We start from the raw sequence: 19,559 nt of genomic DNA, 5'->3' as shown, positions 1-19,559 counted from the left end.
GAAGTTTAGTTGTGGTGAATGTCGGTGGCAGGAACTGACTGAAACACTCGTAAAATGTTGAGTAGTCATGGCCAGATTTTAGCGACCACCATCGTCAGTCAGTCAATTAGATCCACATTGTTGTTGACAGGCTTGATTGTTCAAGAAGTTTCAGGATAGGCCAGTTTCGAGAAGGCTGCCTTTAGACAAGGTGGTTCAAGGCCTTTTCACAACGAACAAACAATGGTTGTTTTTGTTTTGATTGTTTGTTGTTTAACACCACACTGAGCATTGTTCCAGCTAAATGATGGTGGTCTGAAAATAATTCATGCAATCGGGATACGATGACATGCATCAACCAAGTCTGCGAGCCTGACCACCTGATCCCGTTAGTCGCCTTTAACGACAAGCATGGTCTCCTTTTACAGCAAGCATAGGTTGCTGAAGACCTATTCTACCCCGGATCTTCACGGGATACGAACATTAGTCTGCAATCGTTGAATATCAGAGAATATTCCATAAATCCTGACAAACAGATGCAAAAGTAACTGACCATGCCATCATACACTTTTCCTAACCACTGATTTTACTACAACTATACATATGTGGGCATTATCTGCATGAACATATACAATGGAACTAACCATGCCATCATACACTTTTCCTAACCACTGATTTTACTACAAGGTGAGGTGAAATGGGGTTTAACGTCGCGTCCAAGATTATTGCACTTATACAGCGACGTGCATGCACGTGTATGTGTGTGTGTGTGGTTGCTTGTACTAGTCCAGACTGATGCCGATTCATAGTGCTAGCACACTGAGATACCATGCCGCAGTTTAACATGAATACCCCACTCAGACACAGTATACTGACTCCGAGCCAACCAGTCCTTGTTTTAGCCCCTTAATGCCGAGCGCCAGACAGGGTAACAACAAGTACCATCTTTTAACATCTTTTGGTATGACGCGGCTGGGGATCAAACCCCGGACCTTCTGCTCTCCGGGCGGACGCTCTACCACTAGACCACAGAGGCGATTTTATCACAACTGTACATATGTGGACATTATCTGCACGAACATATACAATGGAACTAACCTTGCCATAATACACTTTTCCTAACCACTGATTTTGCCACAACTGTTTATCTGGGCCAGCAAGTCACTCTCTGCTCGGTGTGTGATTCAAGAGCAAGTCAACAGCCTATTGTCTGACTGTCTGTTCATGTTAAAAACATTAGCACTAGGATGAAATACATTGCTTGTAGTGACTTGCAGAAAATAAACTGCAGTGTAACCAGATGTTGGAGGTAATTACGAAACTACTGATGACATCATTGAAGGCATGTTCTCAGAAGTGTCATCAAATGAACTCGAGCGGAGAACAATGAGGGAAGGTGTTAACGAGCATGCTGGACAGGTAACACAATAGATAACGAGCTCCAGGTTTTTCACAGCTGAGCGATATCTTTCACAGCCAACTCAGCTGTCAGGAACACAATGATCAGGTGTGTACTAATGAGTTCAGGACGTCATCATCATCATCATCATCATCATCATCATCATCACAATCACCATCATCATCATCATCATCATTTATGGACGAAAAGAAACATTATTATATATTCTTATGCAAACATATGTCAGGCAATATTTTCAGTTTTGTACTGTGAAAGTGAATTTTTAAGCCACTTTTTAACAAAAGTTAGCAATATCACAGCAGGGTTGGTTGGTTGCTCAATGCCTCACTCAGCAATATTACAGCTATATGATGGCCGTTTGTAAATAATCAAGTCTGGACCAGACAATCTGGTGACTGACTTAATGAGCATTGATCCACGCAATTGGGATCGATGACATGCATCAGCGAGCCTGACTACCCGATCCCGTTAGTCGCCTCTTATGGCAAGCATGGGTTGCTGAAGACCTATTCTCTACCCAGATCTTAATGGGCCTATCACAGTGCGAACACCATGAAAAGCCACCCACTGAGTTGCATACCTGTGATATCAGCCACACTTCACCTGCTCTGTGACAATAAGGCTGCAATGTCACAGGTGACAATATTTATAACAATAACCATGATAAACACAATGACCATACTATCATCAAAAACAGAACACTCTCAACACTATTCTGAGTGAGTGAGTGAGTGAGTGAGTGAGTGAGAAAGTGAGTGAGTGAGTGAGTGAGTGAGTGAGTTTGGTTTAAAGCTACTTTTAACAGTATTCCAGTTATATCACGGCGTGTCAGCTTGATGTAGGAGGAAAGCCCGAAGTGATGCAGGGTTAGATGTTTGACACTTTTGAGAAACCCATGAGCAAGGGTATGGTGCTGACAAACCTAGAAACATAATCTGGGTGAATTGGGATTCGAACATGATCATCAGTTTCTGGCGTGCCCAAGGGATGCAACTCAGCACAGCAGTTGTGGCACCTTCGATGACTGTGTAACCCCCCAACTCTATTCTGAAGAAGGGTTCCACGTGAAAACGGCCTGAAACTATTTCAAACCAAACCAGAAAGGAGAACTGTGTTCTCTCAGCGTTGCGAAATCTCCAGTGTTGGAAAAAGTTACAGGTATCCTGTAATTCCTTTAACTAGAACGTGAAAGTCATCTGTGAAAAGGGCAACAATTCACATTACCCAAATTCCCTAGCTATCTACCATCATTGCGAGCATCATGGCATCAGTGTCTGCAAGACGCCTATAGCATCTCTTGTGTCTGTGATTGTAGTCATTAGTCGGGTTTGACTAGCTATGTACAGGATGGGGAGTGGCAGGATGGCAGTGCCTGAAATTTGGGAAATTTGGTGTGCCCCGAGATCATGGAATTTTTCATATATATAAATTATTCCTAAAAATACTGGGAAAAACATTAGCCTCTGGTTTTACAACAAAAACACATTATTTGTAGGCATTGCTGTATGTCCTAAAAAAGGTGTAAACAAAAAAATGGTTCAGCTCCTCTGTTCTTGAACTTAATTGAGGCAGGGCCTGATTCATATCCCATCTCAAACAAACATCAACACTCCCCCATCTACCAGCCCAGACTCTTACATGGCCTGTCTCTTAGCTGTGTGTGTGTGCCAGTGTGTGTGTGCGCCTGTGTGTGTGTGTGTGTGTGTATGAGAGAGAATGTGTGTGTGTGTGTGTGAGAGTGTGTATGTGTGTGTGAGTGTGTGTGTGTGTGTGTGTGTGAGAGTGTGTGTGTGTGTGCCTGTGAGTGTGTGTGCCTCTGTGTGCCTGCCTGTGCCAGTGTGTGTGCCTGCCTGTGCCCCTGTGTGTTTGCCTGTGTATGTGTGTGCTTGTGTGTGTGTGTGTGTGTGTGCCTGCCTGTGTGAGTGTGTGAGCCTGCCTGTGCTTGTGTGAGTGTGTGTGCCTGCCTGTGCTTGTGTGAGTGTGTGTGCCTGCCTGTGCCCCTGTGTGTTTGCCTGTGTATGTGTGTGCTTGTGTGTGTGTGAGAGAGAGTGTGTGTGTGTGCCTGCCTGTGTGAGTGTGTGTGCCTGTGCCCCTGTGTGTTTGTCTGTGTATGTGTGTGCTTGTGTGTGTGTGCCTGTGTGCGTGTTTCTTGCCTGTGTGAGTGCATGCATGTGCCTGTGTGCCTGTGTGTGCGTGTGTCAGACACACATAATGCCGAGCACCAGGCAGGGTAAAAACAAGTACCATCTTTCAACATCTTTTGGTATGACGAGGCCCCGACCTTCCACTCGGACAGGGGTCACTCTACCACTAGACCACGGAGGCAGTCCCCTTTGCTGGGAACACTTTAGGGGAGTGTGTGTTGGGGGGAGAGAAACATTAGAACCCGACTTAGGAGAGCCAACAAGTGAATGCTAAGTTACATCGCAGTAGAGACTGTGAGGTAGCCTAGTGGTAAAAGCGTTTGCTAGTCACACCGAAAATCCAGGTTCAATTCCCCAACCTGTATCGCAATATATTGAAATACAACAAACGTTTTGCAAATCCACCGCTATAACCATAGGTTGCTTGCATATAAAGACGCATGAACAATGTCAATACAAGGGTTCAAAATGTGTGTAATTACCCAATATATCTCTATACTGATCTCTCATGACCTATACAAAACTCAATTGCACTGAATAATGCACATAGGCGGTCTGGCTGGCTCATTGCAACTGACACACTGACGTGAGGTCATGTGACACACTTCGGAAAATACATGAACAGTTGCAAATTACAAGTCACCTGAAACAGCATTTAATGTTTTGTTTTGTTTGTTGTTTAACAGTGAGTGAGTGAGTGGGGTTTTACACCGCTTTAAGCAATATTCCAGCAATATCACGGCGGGGGACACCACAAATGGGCTTCACACATTGTACCCATGTCGGGAATCGAACCCGGGTCTTCGGCGTGACGAGCGAACATTGTTGTTTAACACTGCACTCAGCAATATTCCAGCTATATGTGTTCTCTGTCCATCATGACTTTTACGGCAAGCATAGTCGCCTTTTACAGCAAGCATAGTTGCCTCTTACAGCAAGCATAGTTGACTTTTACGGCAAGCATAGTTGTCTTTTACGGCAAGCAACGGTTAAGTGTCACTCTTAGAAAACACAAATATAATATCATGATTGGGAGCACTCCTCAACAACTGACATCCCACACTGTACCAGTATGGAGAATCAAACCCAGGTTTTAGGTGTGATGTACAAACGAACGCCTTACCCATTAAGCCACCTTCCATAACAGAACATGAAAACTGCAGAATTGAGACAATTGCCAACACAACAGAAAATCTATTGCGTCAGTTTGTAAAGTAGTGAAATAAAATACCCCCAAATGAGCGCCTAACATGCACATATCATGTAATCTTGGCATCAACATGAAGCTGCTATTATTGTCAAAGTCAAAAACCAGGAAGTCAGTATGGCTGGCTGTTCCATACTCCTCCCCATCTTATTGCTGCAGCATCACTTGCTTCTCGACTACCTGCTCACCTGCCTCCTTCAAGCTTATTGTATTCCATTGCCGTGACGACAACAAAGCGGACCACTTTTTACATCTTCAGGTGTGTTGACATATTTGCTTTTTCTCGTTAATTTAGTTTTCGTTGTGACAAGAGCTCGAGATAGAGACGCTAACAGCTACAGGAGCCCTGTATCTTGGCATTTTGGCAAATTTCATTACGGAGATGGAAATTTGTAAGTCATTTATTTATAGGACAAGCAAAAAGGTTGGCATGGCACCAGGATAAATGTGCTCTTTAGATAGAGATCAAATCCTTCAGTTATTATCTGTGTTGCCTCATGGCAATTAGGTTGACTACAGGATTTGATAGATGGTGCCTTTACCTGTTTACGCGAATCATGCTTAGCCCGGCTACTATCGCCAATATCACTTTTTTATTTACCATGTTTACATTTGGACCTGTGAATTACGTCTTGGATAATCATTTTGCATGATTGATGACGGTTGTTTTTGTTTTGTTTGTTTGTTTGTTGTTCAATGCAATATACTGCAATATTCCAGCTATATGACGCAGTCTCTAAATAATCGAGTCTGGACCAGACAATCCAGTGATTGATCTCATGAGCATCTATCCACGCAATTTGGGTCGATGACATGCTTCAACCAAGTGAGCGAGCCTGACCACCCAATCCCGTTAGTCGCATCTTACGACAAGCATAGTCGCCTTTTACAGCAAGGATGGGTTGCTGAAGACCAATTCTATCCCGGATCTTCACAGGTCAATTTATTAGTGATGATCACAAGTAGTTGGTCACACTGAACTTTTTTATATAAATGGGGTGTGTCCTAGTTGTGATTAACCTAGAATTTAAAATAAATAAAAAATTTATTACCCTAAAGCTTGCAACAGTAACAGTAACTATCTTTCCACATTCTCCACATGAATGACAAGATCTTGTCCTGTTGTTCCCCTTAATCATCTTGAACATTTTTACTTCACTGAGGTGTTATCCCATATATAATATGTGGCCCACCAGGAGAAGAGGGACCTTATGGGTGCTAGGATACAGCTGTGCTATGACGTCATAAAGAAATAAAAATTGCCATGTGAGCGGACTGTAAACATGTTAAAAAAATATCATACTTCTCTCTCGTTAGTTCGTATTGTAATTTTTTTTATTTATTTAAAACCATTACAGCATACATTTCTACTTTTTATTTATTTTATTTTATTTTTATATTTATTTATTTATTTATTTATTTATTTATTTATTTATTTATTTATTTTATTTTATTTTATTTTATTTTATTTTATTTTTTTGTTTTTTTGTTTTTTTTGTTTTTTTTGTTTGTTTGTTTGTTTGTTGTTTAACATCGCACTCAGCAATATTCCAGCTATATGCGAACGGTCTGCAATTGGGATACGATGACATGCATCACCAAAGTCAGCGAGCCTGATATTTTATTTTATTTTATTTGTTTGTTTGTTTGTTGTTTAACATCGCACTCAGCAATATTCGAGCTTTATGCGAAAGGTCTGCAATCGGGGTACGATGACATGCATCAACCAAGTCAGCGAGCCTGACCAACCGATCCCGTAAGTCATCTATTACGAAAAGCATAGTCGCCTTTAACGGTAAGCATGGGTTGCTGAAGACCTATTCTACCCTGGATCTTCCATTTCTACTTTCAATTAATCAGACATTCTATCCAAAAATTGCAATATTAGATAAACATAAGTCTCAAAATGGGACTTTGCATAAAATGAGTCCAAATGTGCCATGTGTCTCAGTAATAAACATGAATTGAAGCTTATCAATCGTATTTTTGTGGTCCTTAGATACTGACTGAGTGAGTGAGTGAGTGAGTGAGTGAGTGAGTGAGTGAGTGAGTGAGTGAGTGAGTGAGTGAGTGCGACCATGTTACGATTGAATACACCGATATGGTTTACAACAGTATAGCACTTTCATGTATTTCAGGAGATACTGGTCAGAGACATTAAACACTGTTCAACCCCGAAAAAATAGTATCCCTATCAAAAATTGAGTTGCACACAAACAACAAGAGTCATCCGAGGATGACAAACCCCCCTAGCCCTCAATGGCAAAAGCCACCACTTCAGCCCCTGGTTAACAAATATCCCAAATTCGGATGAAAAATCTTTCACGGTTTTCATGTAATGCCCCGGAAACGAAATATGTGCGGAAGGACGGACAGACAGACTAGATGATGACTATATCCCCCTGCATTACCAGTGATTACATACTGGGGGGATAAAAAGAATATAAAGAAAAAAAATTTTTTTTTACATAAAACTAAACAATGACACATAGTCATAGCATAACATCAACCATTATAAGTCTCATCTCTTGCAGATTTATCACACAGTCACTTGTGTCCAAAACCCAGGCAGAGCTAATTGCCTGTTGAGAAGATCTGATACTGTCTATATCTTATGACACAAGGGGCTACAGCCAGCAATTACTGTGATATAAAACTGTTATAGACCAGCAAGACGAGACAGCCAGGACCATGGAACCAATAATCAACACCAAGCAGAGCACTGAAAACACTACTGTTACAATGTAGCACTGTTTCAACGTTGTTGCAGTGACAAGAGCAATAACAGCCTTGATAAAGCCCCTATAGGAGGAGGAGACAGAGAGCCAGTATATATCAGTGATAACGACTACCTTGTCACAGAAAATACAGTTGCGTGCAAATATCCAGGGCTGAATGTGCTGCTCGACAATGACTCCTTTCATAAAGCGACAGCATGAGATGTTTTATATGTCTGACTGACCACAGATATTAATAAATTTGTTTGGCTCCATGATTTTATTTTAATCCTGTTAGCTGGAAACAAAGATCCCAAGAGAAATATGTTTTTAAATATTTGTTAATGCTTCGGCAGTTTTCTATTTCCCTCTTACTGCTTATTGTCAGAGAGTAAATATTGTAAATGAAAGAAAATATCAATAATAATTGTAATCAGGGCAACAACACTATTAATATCATTATTACTGAACAACAACAAAATAATAATAATAATAATGTCTGGTTGTGCCAGGATCCTCCAAACTCTTATCATCATCATCATCATCATCATCATCATCATCCACACAGCACATTCATGTCAATGGTGCAAACAAGTCATAACAGGTTAAAATAATAATAATAGTCTGATTGTTCCAGGATGCCCCAAACCCTCTTTGCTGCACTTATCTATTTTAATTTGCATCCTCATCATACAAACAGCACATTTGTGTTAATGGTGCAGGTTAAAACATTGTTAAACCAGATCAAACATCCTACAGAAATATCCCAACAACCTTCCAAGAGAGTAAGAGTAACTTGTACTGCTTAAACATGCATTAAACTAACATGTCGTGGTGATAACTTCTCTGTAACGCCCGGTCCCCTCGTTCCCTGCAACAAAACATGACAAGTTCCACTCCAAGGTGCTGAAGTGGTAATTGATGGTGGCTAACGAGTGGCTAGTCCAGCAACCAAGGGTAGCTTGATTGTGCTACATGTCAGGCAACTGGTTGCATATCACAGCGATGGCCATGCAGAGGTGATAGACCAGAAACACCGATTTCCTCGTCTAACCTGCCACGGCTTAACCCACACAGATCTGGTTTGTGATGCGGGCTGATTTAGGAACCTTCCCCATGACACAGTGAAATGGTCAATTTCCTGGTTGCACTATAAACAAGGTATACAAAAATACAGGGTCGTGGTACTCGAGTCTGTCTCGTAAGTCATCATGTATACACTCTAATACAGGGACCTGTGGCTTCAATTCCACGGCTCTCAACACTACATCCAGTATACAGACTGCCCTGGTTCTCATAAGCGTTTTTCTGATTCAAATGCTCAGGAGAGTGGGTGGGTGAATTGTGACTGAGTGGGGGGGGGGGGGGCATAGTTTTAGTTTGTTTCTTGTTTAACGCCGCACTCAGCAATGTTCCAGCTATATGACGGCGGTCTGTATATAATCGAGTCTGGACCAGACAATCCAGTGATTGACATCATGAGCATTGATCCACGTAATTGGGATACGGTGACATACATCGACCGAGTCCATGAACCTGACCACCCAATCCTGTTAGCCGCCTCTTACGACAAGCATAGCTGCCTGTTACAGGAAGCATGGGTTGCTGAAGACCTATTCAACCACGGAATAGTTTTAAGCTGCTGTTAGCCATATTACTGCAATTTCAGGGCGGGTGACACCAAAAGCTTGATCCATGAGGAATTGAACCCAGGACTTTGGTGAGTGAATGCTTTAACCACAACGCCACCCGACCAAGACAGGCTAGGTACATACACATTATTCATAACATAAATTGGGATGAGTTTTCTTGACACCTAGTCACACTATACCCATGGGATTAATCAAACCCAGGTCTTGGCGTAAAGACCAAAGCTGTAACCACTGGTCTACCCTACTGACCCTCTTCTCTGAATATACCCCTAGACAGCTGTATGGCATATGAACACTGGTTGAAAGCATGAACATCTAGATTAGTGGAGAATTTCACATAACCAAACATGGTGAACTCACAAAATTAAACATGGAGAATTTCACAAAACTAAACATGGGAAAATTTCACAAAACTAAACATGGAGAATTTCACAACACTAAACATGGGAAATTTCACAAAACTAAACATGGAAAAATTTCACAAAACTAAACATGGAAAATTTCACAAAACTAAACATGGGAAAATTTCACAAAACTAAACATGGAGAATTTCACAAAACTAAACATGGTGAACTCACAATACTAAACACGGAGAATTTCATAAAACTAAATATGCTAAACTGCTGATCAAGCAGATCTACCTTCTCACGTGTCATAAACCACAACATATACGCTGAAACAGCACTATCAGAGTAGTGTGGCCTAATTATTGAATACTTTTTTTTTCAAATTTCAGAGCTCATGATTACAATCAAATCCATTAGGGTCTATTTTGTTTATAACCACTTCAAGCTAGCTCTGCCAGACCGCAGAATAATAAACAAACCCAGAGAGGGTTTTAAGGAACATCAGAGTGAGGTCCTCCTGGCTAAGCCCCAGCGCCAAGGACGAGATACTCGACACACAGGTGCATCTGTGTCAGTTAATTACATAATATTTACATGTCAGACTGCAGGCGTTTTAATGCATCATCTCATAATACCAGCCCATTATTATTTTTTGGGGGGAGGGGGGGGGCATACTTTTAGTTTGTTGTTTTACACCGCACTCGGCAATATTCCAGCTATATGATGGTGGTCTGTAAATAATCGAGTCTGGACCAGACAATCCATTGATTGACATCATGAGCATTGATCCATGTAATTGGGATACGATGACATGCATCAACCAAGTCAGCGAGCCTGACCATCCAACCCCAATAGTCGCCTCTTATGACAAGTATAGTCGCCTGTTCCAGCAAGCATGGGTCCCCGGATATGCACGGAGAAGACAAGCATGGGTTGCTGAAGACCAATTCTAACCCAGATCTTCACAGGGAGACAAGCATGGGTTGCTGAAGACCAATTCTAACCCAGATCTGCACGGAGGAGACAAGCATGGGTTGCTGAAGACCAAATCTAACCCAGATCTTCACAGGGAGACAAGCATGGGTTGCTGAAGACCAATTCTAACCCAGATCTGCATGGAGGAGACAAGCATGGGTTGCTGAAGACCAATTCTAACCCAGATCTGCACGGAGGAGACAAGCATGGGTTGCTGAAGACCAATTCTAACCCAGATCTGCACGGAGGAGACAAGCACGGGTTGCTGAAGACCAATTCTAACCCAGATCTGCACGGAGGAGACAAGCACGGGTTGCTGAAGACCAATTCTAACCCAGATCTGCACGGAGGAGACAAGCATGGGTTGCTGAAGACCAATTCTAACCCAGATCTGCACGGAGGAGACAAGCACGGGTTGCTGAAGACCAATTCTAACCCTGATCTGCACGGAGGAGACAAGCACGGGTTGCTGAAGACCAATTCTAACCCAGATCTGCACGGAGGAGACAAGCACGGGTTGCTGAAGACCAATTCTAACCCTGATCTGCACGGAGGAGACAAGCACGGGTTGCTGAAGACCAATTCTAACCCTGATCTGCACGGAGGAGACAAGCACGGGTTGCTGAAGACCAATTCTAACCCAGATCTGCACGGAGGAGACAAGCATGGGTTGCTGAAGACCTATTCTAACCCAGATCTTCACAGGGGGACAAGCATGGGTTGTTGAAGACCAAATCTAACCCAGATCTGCATGAAGGAGACAAGCATGGGTTGCTGAAGACCTATTCTAACCCAGATCTTCACAGGGAGACAAGCATGGGTTGCTGAAGACCAATTCTAACCCAGATCTTCACAGGGAGACAAGCATGGGTTGCTGAAGACCAATTCTAACCCAGATCTTCACAGGGAGACAAGCATGGGTTGCTGAAGACCAATTCTAACCCAGATCTTCACAGGGAGACAAGCATGGGTTGCTGAAGACCTATTCTAACCCAGATCTTCACAGGGAGACAAGCATGGGTTGCTGAAGACCAATTCATGTAGTCAGCAGCCCCCTCCCTACTGAGTCCTGTCGTCATGATCGTGTCATCATCAGATGTACACGAATCAATATGCTTAAACTTAATCCAACCCAAGAAACCAGAGCTCTTCAGTCCTTGTCTTCTTCCTAATACAGACAGCTGCCCAGCTAGATTACCCCTACGAAAAGTCCGAACAAATGTCACATGTTTGTGAAAATGAAAACAAATCAGTTTGGAGACAACTTTCTCCATGCCCAAAAACATTTATCTCCACTGGTTCCATGCTCAAACAATTAAAAGGAGAGGAAGCATTTTTTAGACTTTTCTTTTTTCATTTAAAACTATAACAAGATTAAAAAAGCCTCTTGGGAAGCCTCTTGGGAAGCCTCTAGCCAATATATTAGCAAATATCGGTGTGGGCGCTTATTAGAGCAGGGCGCTTAATACGTTGAATACAGTAAATCTAATATCCTCATCATCCTGAACAAAAGGGGTTACTGTTACCCTAAAATAAATGTAATCGTTAATAAAGTGTTCTCAGCAAACGTGTTACTGGAATCCTCAATCTCATTAAAATCAGATCTAAGTTCTTGCTGCTGCTAAACAAAGATCTGAGGACATCCCATTACGGGTCACGTCAGAACAAACTTTAGCGAACTTTGACCATCCACTGAAATGACTAACAAGAAGTCGACATTAGCCAATTAGAAAGCAGCTTTCTCGAGCTTTTCAACCTGGCAGCTTCCATTTCAGACTACACTTGAAAAAAATGTTAACACAATTCTCGATTAAAATTTTGAAACCTGAAAAAACGAAAAAATTCCAGAATGTCTCATATATGGTTGCGATTGTATGGCAGTGCTTCCCACGTACTGTTCAACGCCTCCTCCGTTCAAATGTATATCCCACGCAAGTGAGAGATAGACAATAATTTTGACGGAATCTTTTAACGTTTTCGAGGTTGCATGATTAGAAAACACATTCCAACTGTCACTTTCATGATCTGGTAAGCAACGCTTTGACTGGTCAGATGAAACTTGAAAGGCCGTTCTGACGTGACTCGTAATGGGATGTCCTCAAATCTTTGTTTAGCGACAACGAGAACTAAGATCTGATTTTAATGAGATTACTGGTATCTTCAACAATGGTTGCTGAAAGTGTTATCCTTGCCAAACAGTTAAACAGGAAAGTCTTAAGTCTATTCTGAGAGCCGATACAATAACATCTACCATTGTCTACAGGCAACACAGGATGTAGATGTCATCCTCAAGAAAAGTGTTATTGTCAATCAACATGATAAAAGTGTTCTCTACAAAACCTTGATAAGAGTCATGTTCAATCAGAGCTATCCTCAAAAAAAAAGTGTTCCACTCAACATGCTCATTGTATTGTTTTCTGTTTGTATGAAACTGATCATGATAAGACTCAGGTTAACAGGAAAAACTTTCATGGTCACTCGTTGACACACATCATGGGATGCCTCAAGTTACCACCGATTCTAGCTATCAGTTGACCTCTGCATGTAACACACTGCACAAAATACAGGCATACAGTTCGTACTTGAGTGAGTGAGTGAGTGAGTGAGTGAGAGGTTTAACGCTACTTTTAACAGTATTCCAGTTATATCACAGCGTGTCAGCTTATTGTAGGAGGAAAGCCGAAGTGATGCAGGGTTAGATGTTTGATCTACGCAACTGGGATACGATGACATGCATCAACCGAGTCCATGAACCTGACCACTCAATCCTGTTAGTCGCCTCTTATGACAAGCATAGTTGCATGTTACAGCAAGCAGGGGTTGTTGAACACATCATGGAACGCCTCAAGTTACCACCGATTCTAGCGATCAGTCAACCTCTGCATGTAACACTGCACAAAATACAGGCATACAGTTCTTACTTGGCTTAAGTGAGTGAGTGAGTGAGCGAGTGAGGTTTAACATCGCTTCTAACAGTATTCACGTTATATCACGGTGTGTCAGCTTAATGTGGGAGGAAAGCCCCAAGTGATGCAGGTCTAGGACGTTTACCACTTCGGTGCAACCCACGAGCACGGGTATGGTGCTGCGAACTGGGATTCGAACTCACAATCATAGGTTTCTGGCGGCCCAAGGGACGACTGGGCCACCCGTGCCCCCAGAAATTGAAGGAAGAGAACCTTAGTCACCAGGTGAAGGTTGAAACTGGGTGAGTACATTATATGTTAGACCAACGCTTAGACTCCGAAAAAGTAGTCCTTGGGAGATGGCAGTTTCTTGTGGAAAATCTAGACTTGTAACATTGAGGACTACAGCATTGTAATATGGTCTGGATGCGGGAAATAATATGGTTCAGAGTGTTTGAGACAGACTATTAATTCCGGCTCAAGACTCCACTAACATTTATGATGTCTAAAAAATGCTACACTTCAGATTTCCTGGTCTGGCTCTGCCTACCAAGAGAACATTGGTGACAATAATTTGGGAGTCACTGTCAGACAGACCACCATGATGACACACAAGATGGCAACAATCTCGGCATCCAACCGGCCTGGCTCAGACAATCAGGGACACTCTCAAGGGGGATAATCCAACTTATCAAGAAACATCATGCTCATTTCAGACTGGTTATTATTATCTCGTATAACTACCAGGAAAAAACTATAATTACCATAAACCAATTCCAACAGTTTCAATTAACTGAGACTTTGCAGACAATGGTCGTGATAAAAGCTGTCAGTGTTAATGCCCTAGAAGGGAAACTGAGTATAGGATTTATATACTGTACATGATGTACCTAGGTGTGATAAGCAAGCACCCTAACCACAGGGCTTTCCTACCATCCTGTTAATATCAGGTCACAAATCAGGTGAGGTGGAGCAGCGTTAGTCGTAGGAGAGGTGCCTGTGTTCGGCATCCTGACGCCTGAGAGTTTCTAGGGCTTCGGTCCCCCCACACTTAATCACATGTGATGTCTTCCTCGGCAAGTGACTTTGTTCAAAATATGCCTCTGTTCACCCTAAGAAACTGAGTAGAGCTATAATCACAGTGTTAACCTTCCAGAACAGACAAGGCATCTCAGGTTCTATACTCCCCAGGGAGTTGAGAATGAAAACCGAGTGCACGCTTATCCACAGACGAACATTTAGTCCCAGAAATAAAGTTATCTCGATAAAAATATATATCCACAAAAAAAAATCCAAATGGAGCCCAGAACATTGCTTACTTTCAGGAGGCCATCTAGACTTGCCAAATCATTCTAGACTTGAGCTGGATTCATTTCTTAATTTATTCTCCAGGATCTGGGAGACACACCAACTGATCCATTGACCGGGGTAATGACATTAGCATTTGAGGATGCACCGAGTGTATGGAGGCTAAAGCAATATGACCACAGAATGGGAAATATACTGGTGGGGGAGTGAATGTCGTGTTATGCCACAGCCGGCAATATTCCGAAACCACAGTAGGGTCAATAGGCAGGACATCAATTTACGGACCAGGATGTACTTGCTGTGAAACAGAACATGTTTGTGAATGTTTTTTCGTGCATATCTAAGTCCATTCTGAAAGCCAATACAATAACATCTACCACTGTCTACAGGCAACACGGGATATAGTGAGTGAGTGAGTATGGTCTTACGCCGCTTTTAGCAATATTCCAGCAATATCACGGCGGGGGACACCAGAAATGGGCTTCACACATAGCACCCATGTCGGGAATCGAACCCGGGTCTTCGGCGTGACGAGCGAACGCTTTAACCACTAGGCTACCCGACCGCCCCTACACGGGATATAACAGACATAACACATACTACTTGATAACAACAAATGAGTGGTAATAACAGTCATTAGATATAATGAAGGGACTGTGAACATGGTGAATGTACATAATAACACATATTAAGCCTGTTCTTGCTCCACCCCATGTAAATGTTCAAAGTGCCTTGCTAGTGTATTTACGGTAATTGAGTGCTGATTGCTCACTTAATTTGTAACCCAGCTGAGGGTCGACGACCTGATCATCAGGGTACAAGGGTAACAAATTAAGGAGGACCCTGGACCTGTTTGTATTCCACTGCTGTTTTAGTCTAACATGTCTAATCGAGGGACTTCCTCAATCTTGATGGTTTTAACGCACAGGTTTAGACAATAACCCCTGGGGTTTCAGTCATATATTGATATTGTTAGACATTTAGCAATGTTTGTACTCTATGCAATCGATAAAGAAACAAAAGTGTGCACATGTAATTTAAAGACTGCTAGATAGTTGGCTGCATTGTAACTGATGCTGTATGGGCTAATGGCCTACATCCATGCAGAATGATGATGATGATGATGATGATGATGACGAATGATGATGATGATGATGATGAGTGAGTGAGTTTGGTTTTACGCCGCTTTTAGCAATATTCCAGCAATATCACGGCGGGGGACACTAGAAATGGGCTTCACACAATGTACTCATGTCGGGAATCGAACCCGGGTCTTCGGCGTGACGAGCGAACGCTTTAACCACTAGGCTACCCGACCGCCCCAATGATGATGATGATGATGATGACACTGCACTGGCGGATCCAGAGGGGAGTTCTGGGGGTGGCAATGTCCCTTTTTTACATCTGATGACATTTTGAATGCACATTGTCTACCTTGATTATAACATGCTGACTTGGTTGTTGAAGTAAAATTAATAATGGAATACGTAACATGTTTGTGATTTTGGGGGTAGGCTTTTGAGTGGACCTCATCCCCACCCCCACCCCCACCCCCACCCCACACACGATGAAGTTACAAATGGCCCAAGTGGAACCCTCTTTTTTAAAATCCAGGATCCGCCACTGCACTGTATCAGGGTAGTCTGTCATACAGCCCATGCAAGTCTCTGGGCTCCTTTTTATTTTATTTACATTAAGATAATTTAAAAACTGTTTTTTCTGTAAGATATGTTCATTACAGAAACTAGATGTTAATCTATGTATTGGGTTCCATGGTAACAAGTCAAAATGTCCACTGCCTACGTGTTGGAGGTTGGTGTGGTGTGTCATCACCCCGGTAAATAATTATGTTTACTCAGTGCATATCTAAACCATGGTAAAACATTAGTAAAGGTCCCCCCTCCCCCAAACGATTATCAAGCAATAAAGTCTCTAGAAGAACGAGGTCCAACAAGGAAACGTCTGTTTGATGATAAACCAATCTTTGCCGAAAAGATATTTACAGATTATTTGTCTATATGTACCCATTTATTATATACATATCACTGGAAACAAACACAACACAGAGATCTGCATGGATTCATCAGCGGATGCTGATAACTATCATATCATAATCACATCAGAAGGGCACGGTTATCTGTATATAACACCTTTAACCCACTGCTCCAAAACATTCCCATGACACAGAGCATCACTTGTATTCAAATCATGTTTGTTTGTTTGCTGTTTAACACCGCACTTAGCAATATTCCACCTATATGACGGCGACCTGTATATAATCGAGTCTGGACAAGACAATCCAGTGATTAATATTATGAGCATTAATCCACGCAATTGGGATCGATGACATGCATCAACCAAGTCAGTGAGCCTGACCACCCGATCCTGTTAGTCGCCTCTTACGACAAGCATAGTCGCCTTTTACGGCAAGCATGGGCTGCTGAAGACCTATTTTACCCCGGATCTTCGCAGGTCTCAAATCAAGTAAACACACATCATCGGTGATGAAAGTTGGGTAATACTGGTGCTGGTGAACTATTAATTACTCCAATAATGTCTATGCTCGGTTGCCATAGTTTTCATGAAATGAAACAAATCTTGCAACTTATTTTCCTTAAAATAAATCAGACACAAATCATTCAACAGTAATAAGGAAAATATGACACTCCGTGCTGAAAGAGCTGGTGAAATTTTCAAATGTGCACATTGTCTCATTATAATCAAATTCAATACTTAATGTGTAATAACACTAATTATTCTGCAAATAGTTGAACAAACATATACATTCCTGGTATATATGAAGTGATAATGCTCACACAGTATTGTCAATAATATCTAGTTCTAACCATCACGGAGGCTGCATCACCTGTCAACACGTTCTATCGGCTGCATCACCAACAACATATATATATTTGTTGTAATCATGAAATCAAGTGTGTTACAGAAGTACAATCAAAACAACAGCAACAACACGTACAACAGCACAACTGCGCTAAATCGACAATACACACTGAACAGTTGATGATACAGTGGCAGGTTAGGAATGGAATAATGTATCGTGTATTGACATCAGAGTCGGCGAATAACATTATGATGAAGCTGAACGCGGTCGCCATCCACACACACGTTCCGGGGACTAGCGAGACAACATTGTCTCACACTGCACATCCAAATTACACGTTGAAACTGGCACATTTAGTATTTGTTGGATAGCAGGGTTGGAATTGCTCAGAATTTGTCAAGATCAATTTCTTACCGTGTTCCTTGTTTTTTCTGAGGGTCGTCTGTCGAGGACTCCATGGGCCCATTCTGTCCTGCGTTTGATGCCATCTAAAGATATTATAAAATCTTCCTGCTCCCACAGTAGTTGAACTCACTCCTCAACAGGGTGCCGGCACGTAAGACCTGGTTAAAAGCTCAATTATGTCAAATGAGAAATTCTGTCGCTACCGGAATGGCCGATCTTCAGCACAAATGGTGATGCAAATTATCCAAGAAAATCTATCGCTTGCCGACGTTATATTTGCACGCACACAGCACCGCTACCTCCATAGAATATACAAATCCAAATGTAAGTGGTATTTACGAAATTCAAGTAAACAGACACAAAAAACGGCGTGTTTATATCGCACAACGACAAGCCAGCACCATAGTCGATGTCATGGCGGATCGGGTTGAGCTCAATTTAGCTCGCCAAAAATTCTGTCAGTGTGTAGGGCGATAGCACTCTTGCTCTTTCCGTTTCGCTGCGATTACACACGACTAAAAATAATATCTGTGTCTAATCACCCGGATCAAGGGATGCACTTCTTTCCACCGACCACTAAGCCTAAATTATGTCAGCAACAATGTCATAATACACTAGCTCGTGCGATGGTTCTGTTGTTAATAGCGAGGTCATGTGACTGACCTCCATACAATCTGAATGACGTCAAGGGGTTTCCTCGCAAGCGTGCTCCACGAGCTGTCGGGATTCCCCCAACCTATTTTGGTTTGTCTCGCGCACCTGGGCGAACCAATAATGGGATTCCCTTTCACTTTAAAGTTCATTTTATAAACCGGGTTACTTCCTCATTGTCTTTAGAATCAAACCGGAAAACAAGGTTTAAATGACACAAGCAGTTTTCTTTCCTCAGAAGTAAATATATCTTCGTCATTGGAAGAGGGAAGTTTATTGGCAAGGTTTTAATATATCGGTCAAACTAGTGTCAACTGGTAGCTTGATATCAAGTACCGTTTGACCTTATGCATAAATTTCAATTTATTTCATTTGAAAACACTAACAGTTATCTTTTGGGATATTGACGCATGTGGCTGCTATTTTCGTTAATCATATTTCAAAATATATAATTAATGTTACACGAGGATGTTATTTTTGGTCGGTGTATTTTAGGATTTCTAATTGTTTCATTCAGCTGTTGTTAGAACTATGATTAATATATTTGGTATTCTGTTTTCCCCGAACACATGCTGCATGTTAGACTAACACTAAGTCTTTGAAAACTTTTTTCTTTAAATAATTGTTTGTTTTTCAAAAGAACCTTTGTCCCTCTGCTGTTTTCATGGAAACTAGACTTGGTTTAGTTTGATCTAGACTTGCCTAGGCTTTTAGTAAAAAAAATAAAATAATATATTTATGCATGTATTCTGAGTGAGTTAGTGAGTCCCAGCCTGGTTCAACAACCCGATACTTTTTCACAGTCCCTGAACCATTTTAGTTTCCTTCCGCCAACCCCTTACTGTAATGCTACAGTCCTAAATGAAGCAAGTCTAGATTTTCCACAGGTCCAGGTTCTGAATCTCCTATAACTGGGGCTCCTTTTCAGATGGAAAGGATTTATTTGTTTCTCTGTAAATAAGTTATATATTTTCAAAGCCTAAGCGTTAGTTTATCTATATATTTA

General features: G+C 41.9%; 1 protein-coding gene across 4 annotated transcripts in view; it reads right to left on the bottom strand.

The window, feature by feature from the left end:
* The window catches only part of LOC124144052 (arrestin red cell-like), a 109,621-nt gene extending 91,073 nt beyond the window's left edge, over positions 1-18,548 (bottom strand). For 3 of the 4 annotated variants that reach the window (XM_046513282.2, XM_046513289.2, XM_046513290.2), the window contains exon 1: positions 17,912-18,548. In XM_046513282.2, the coding sequence (XP_046369238.1) occupies positions 17,912-17,985 (74 nt within the window). In that variant the 5' untranslated portion in view covers positions 17,986-18,548. The remainder of the gene's footprint in view (positions 1-17,911) is intronic. The other variant, XM_046513286.2, reaches the window with a different exon arrangement.
* Positions 18,549-19,559: the final 1,011 nt, after the last annotated feature.

This window comes from Haliotis rufescens, unplaced genomic scaffold, assembly GCF_023055435.1.
Source record: "Haliotis rufescens isolate VD_foot unplaced genomic scaffold, xgHalRufe1.0.p SCAF_52, whole genome shotgun sequence".
Lineage (NCBI taxonomy): Eukaryota > Metazoa > Mollusca > Gastropoda > Lepetellida > Haliotidae > Haliotis > Haliotis rufescens.
The sequence above is the reverse complement of the archived record's forward strand: the minus strand, read 5'-3'. Positions and strand labels throughout refer to the sequence as shown.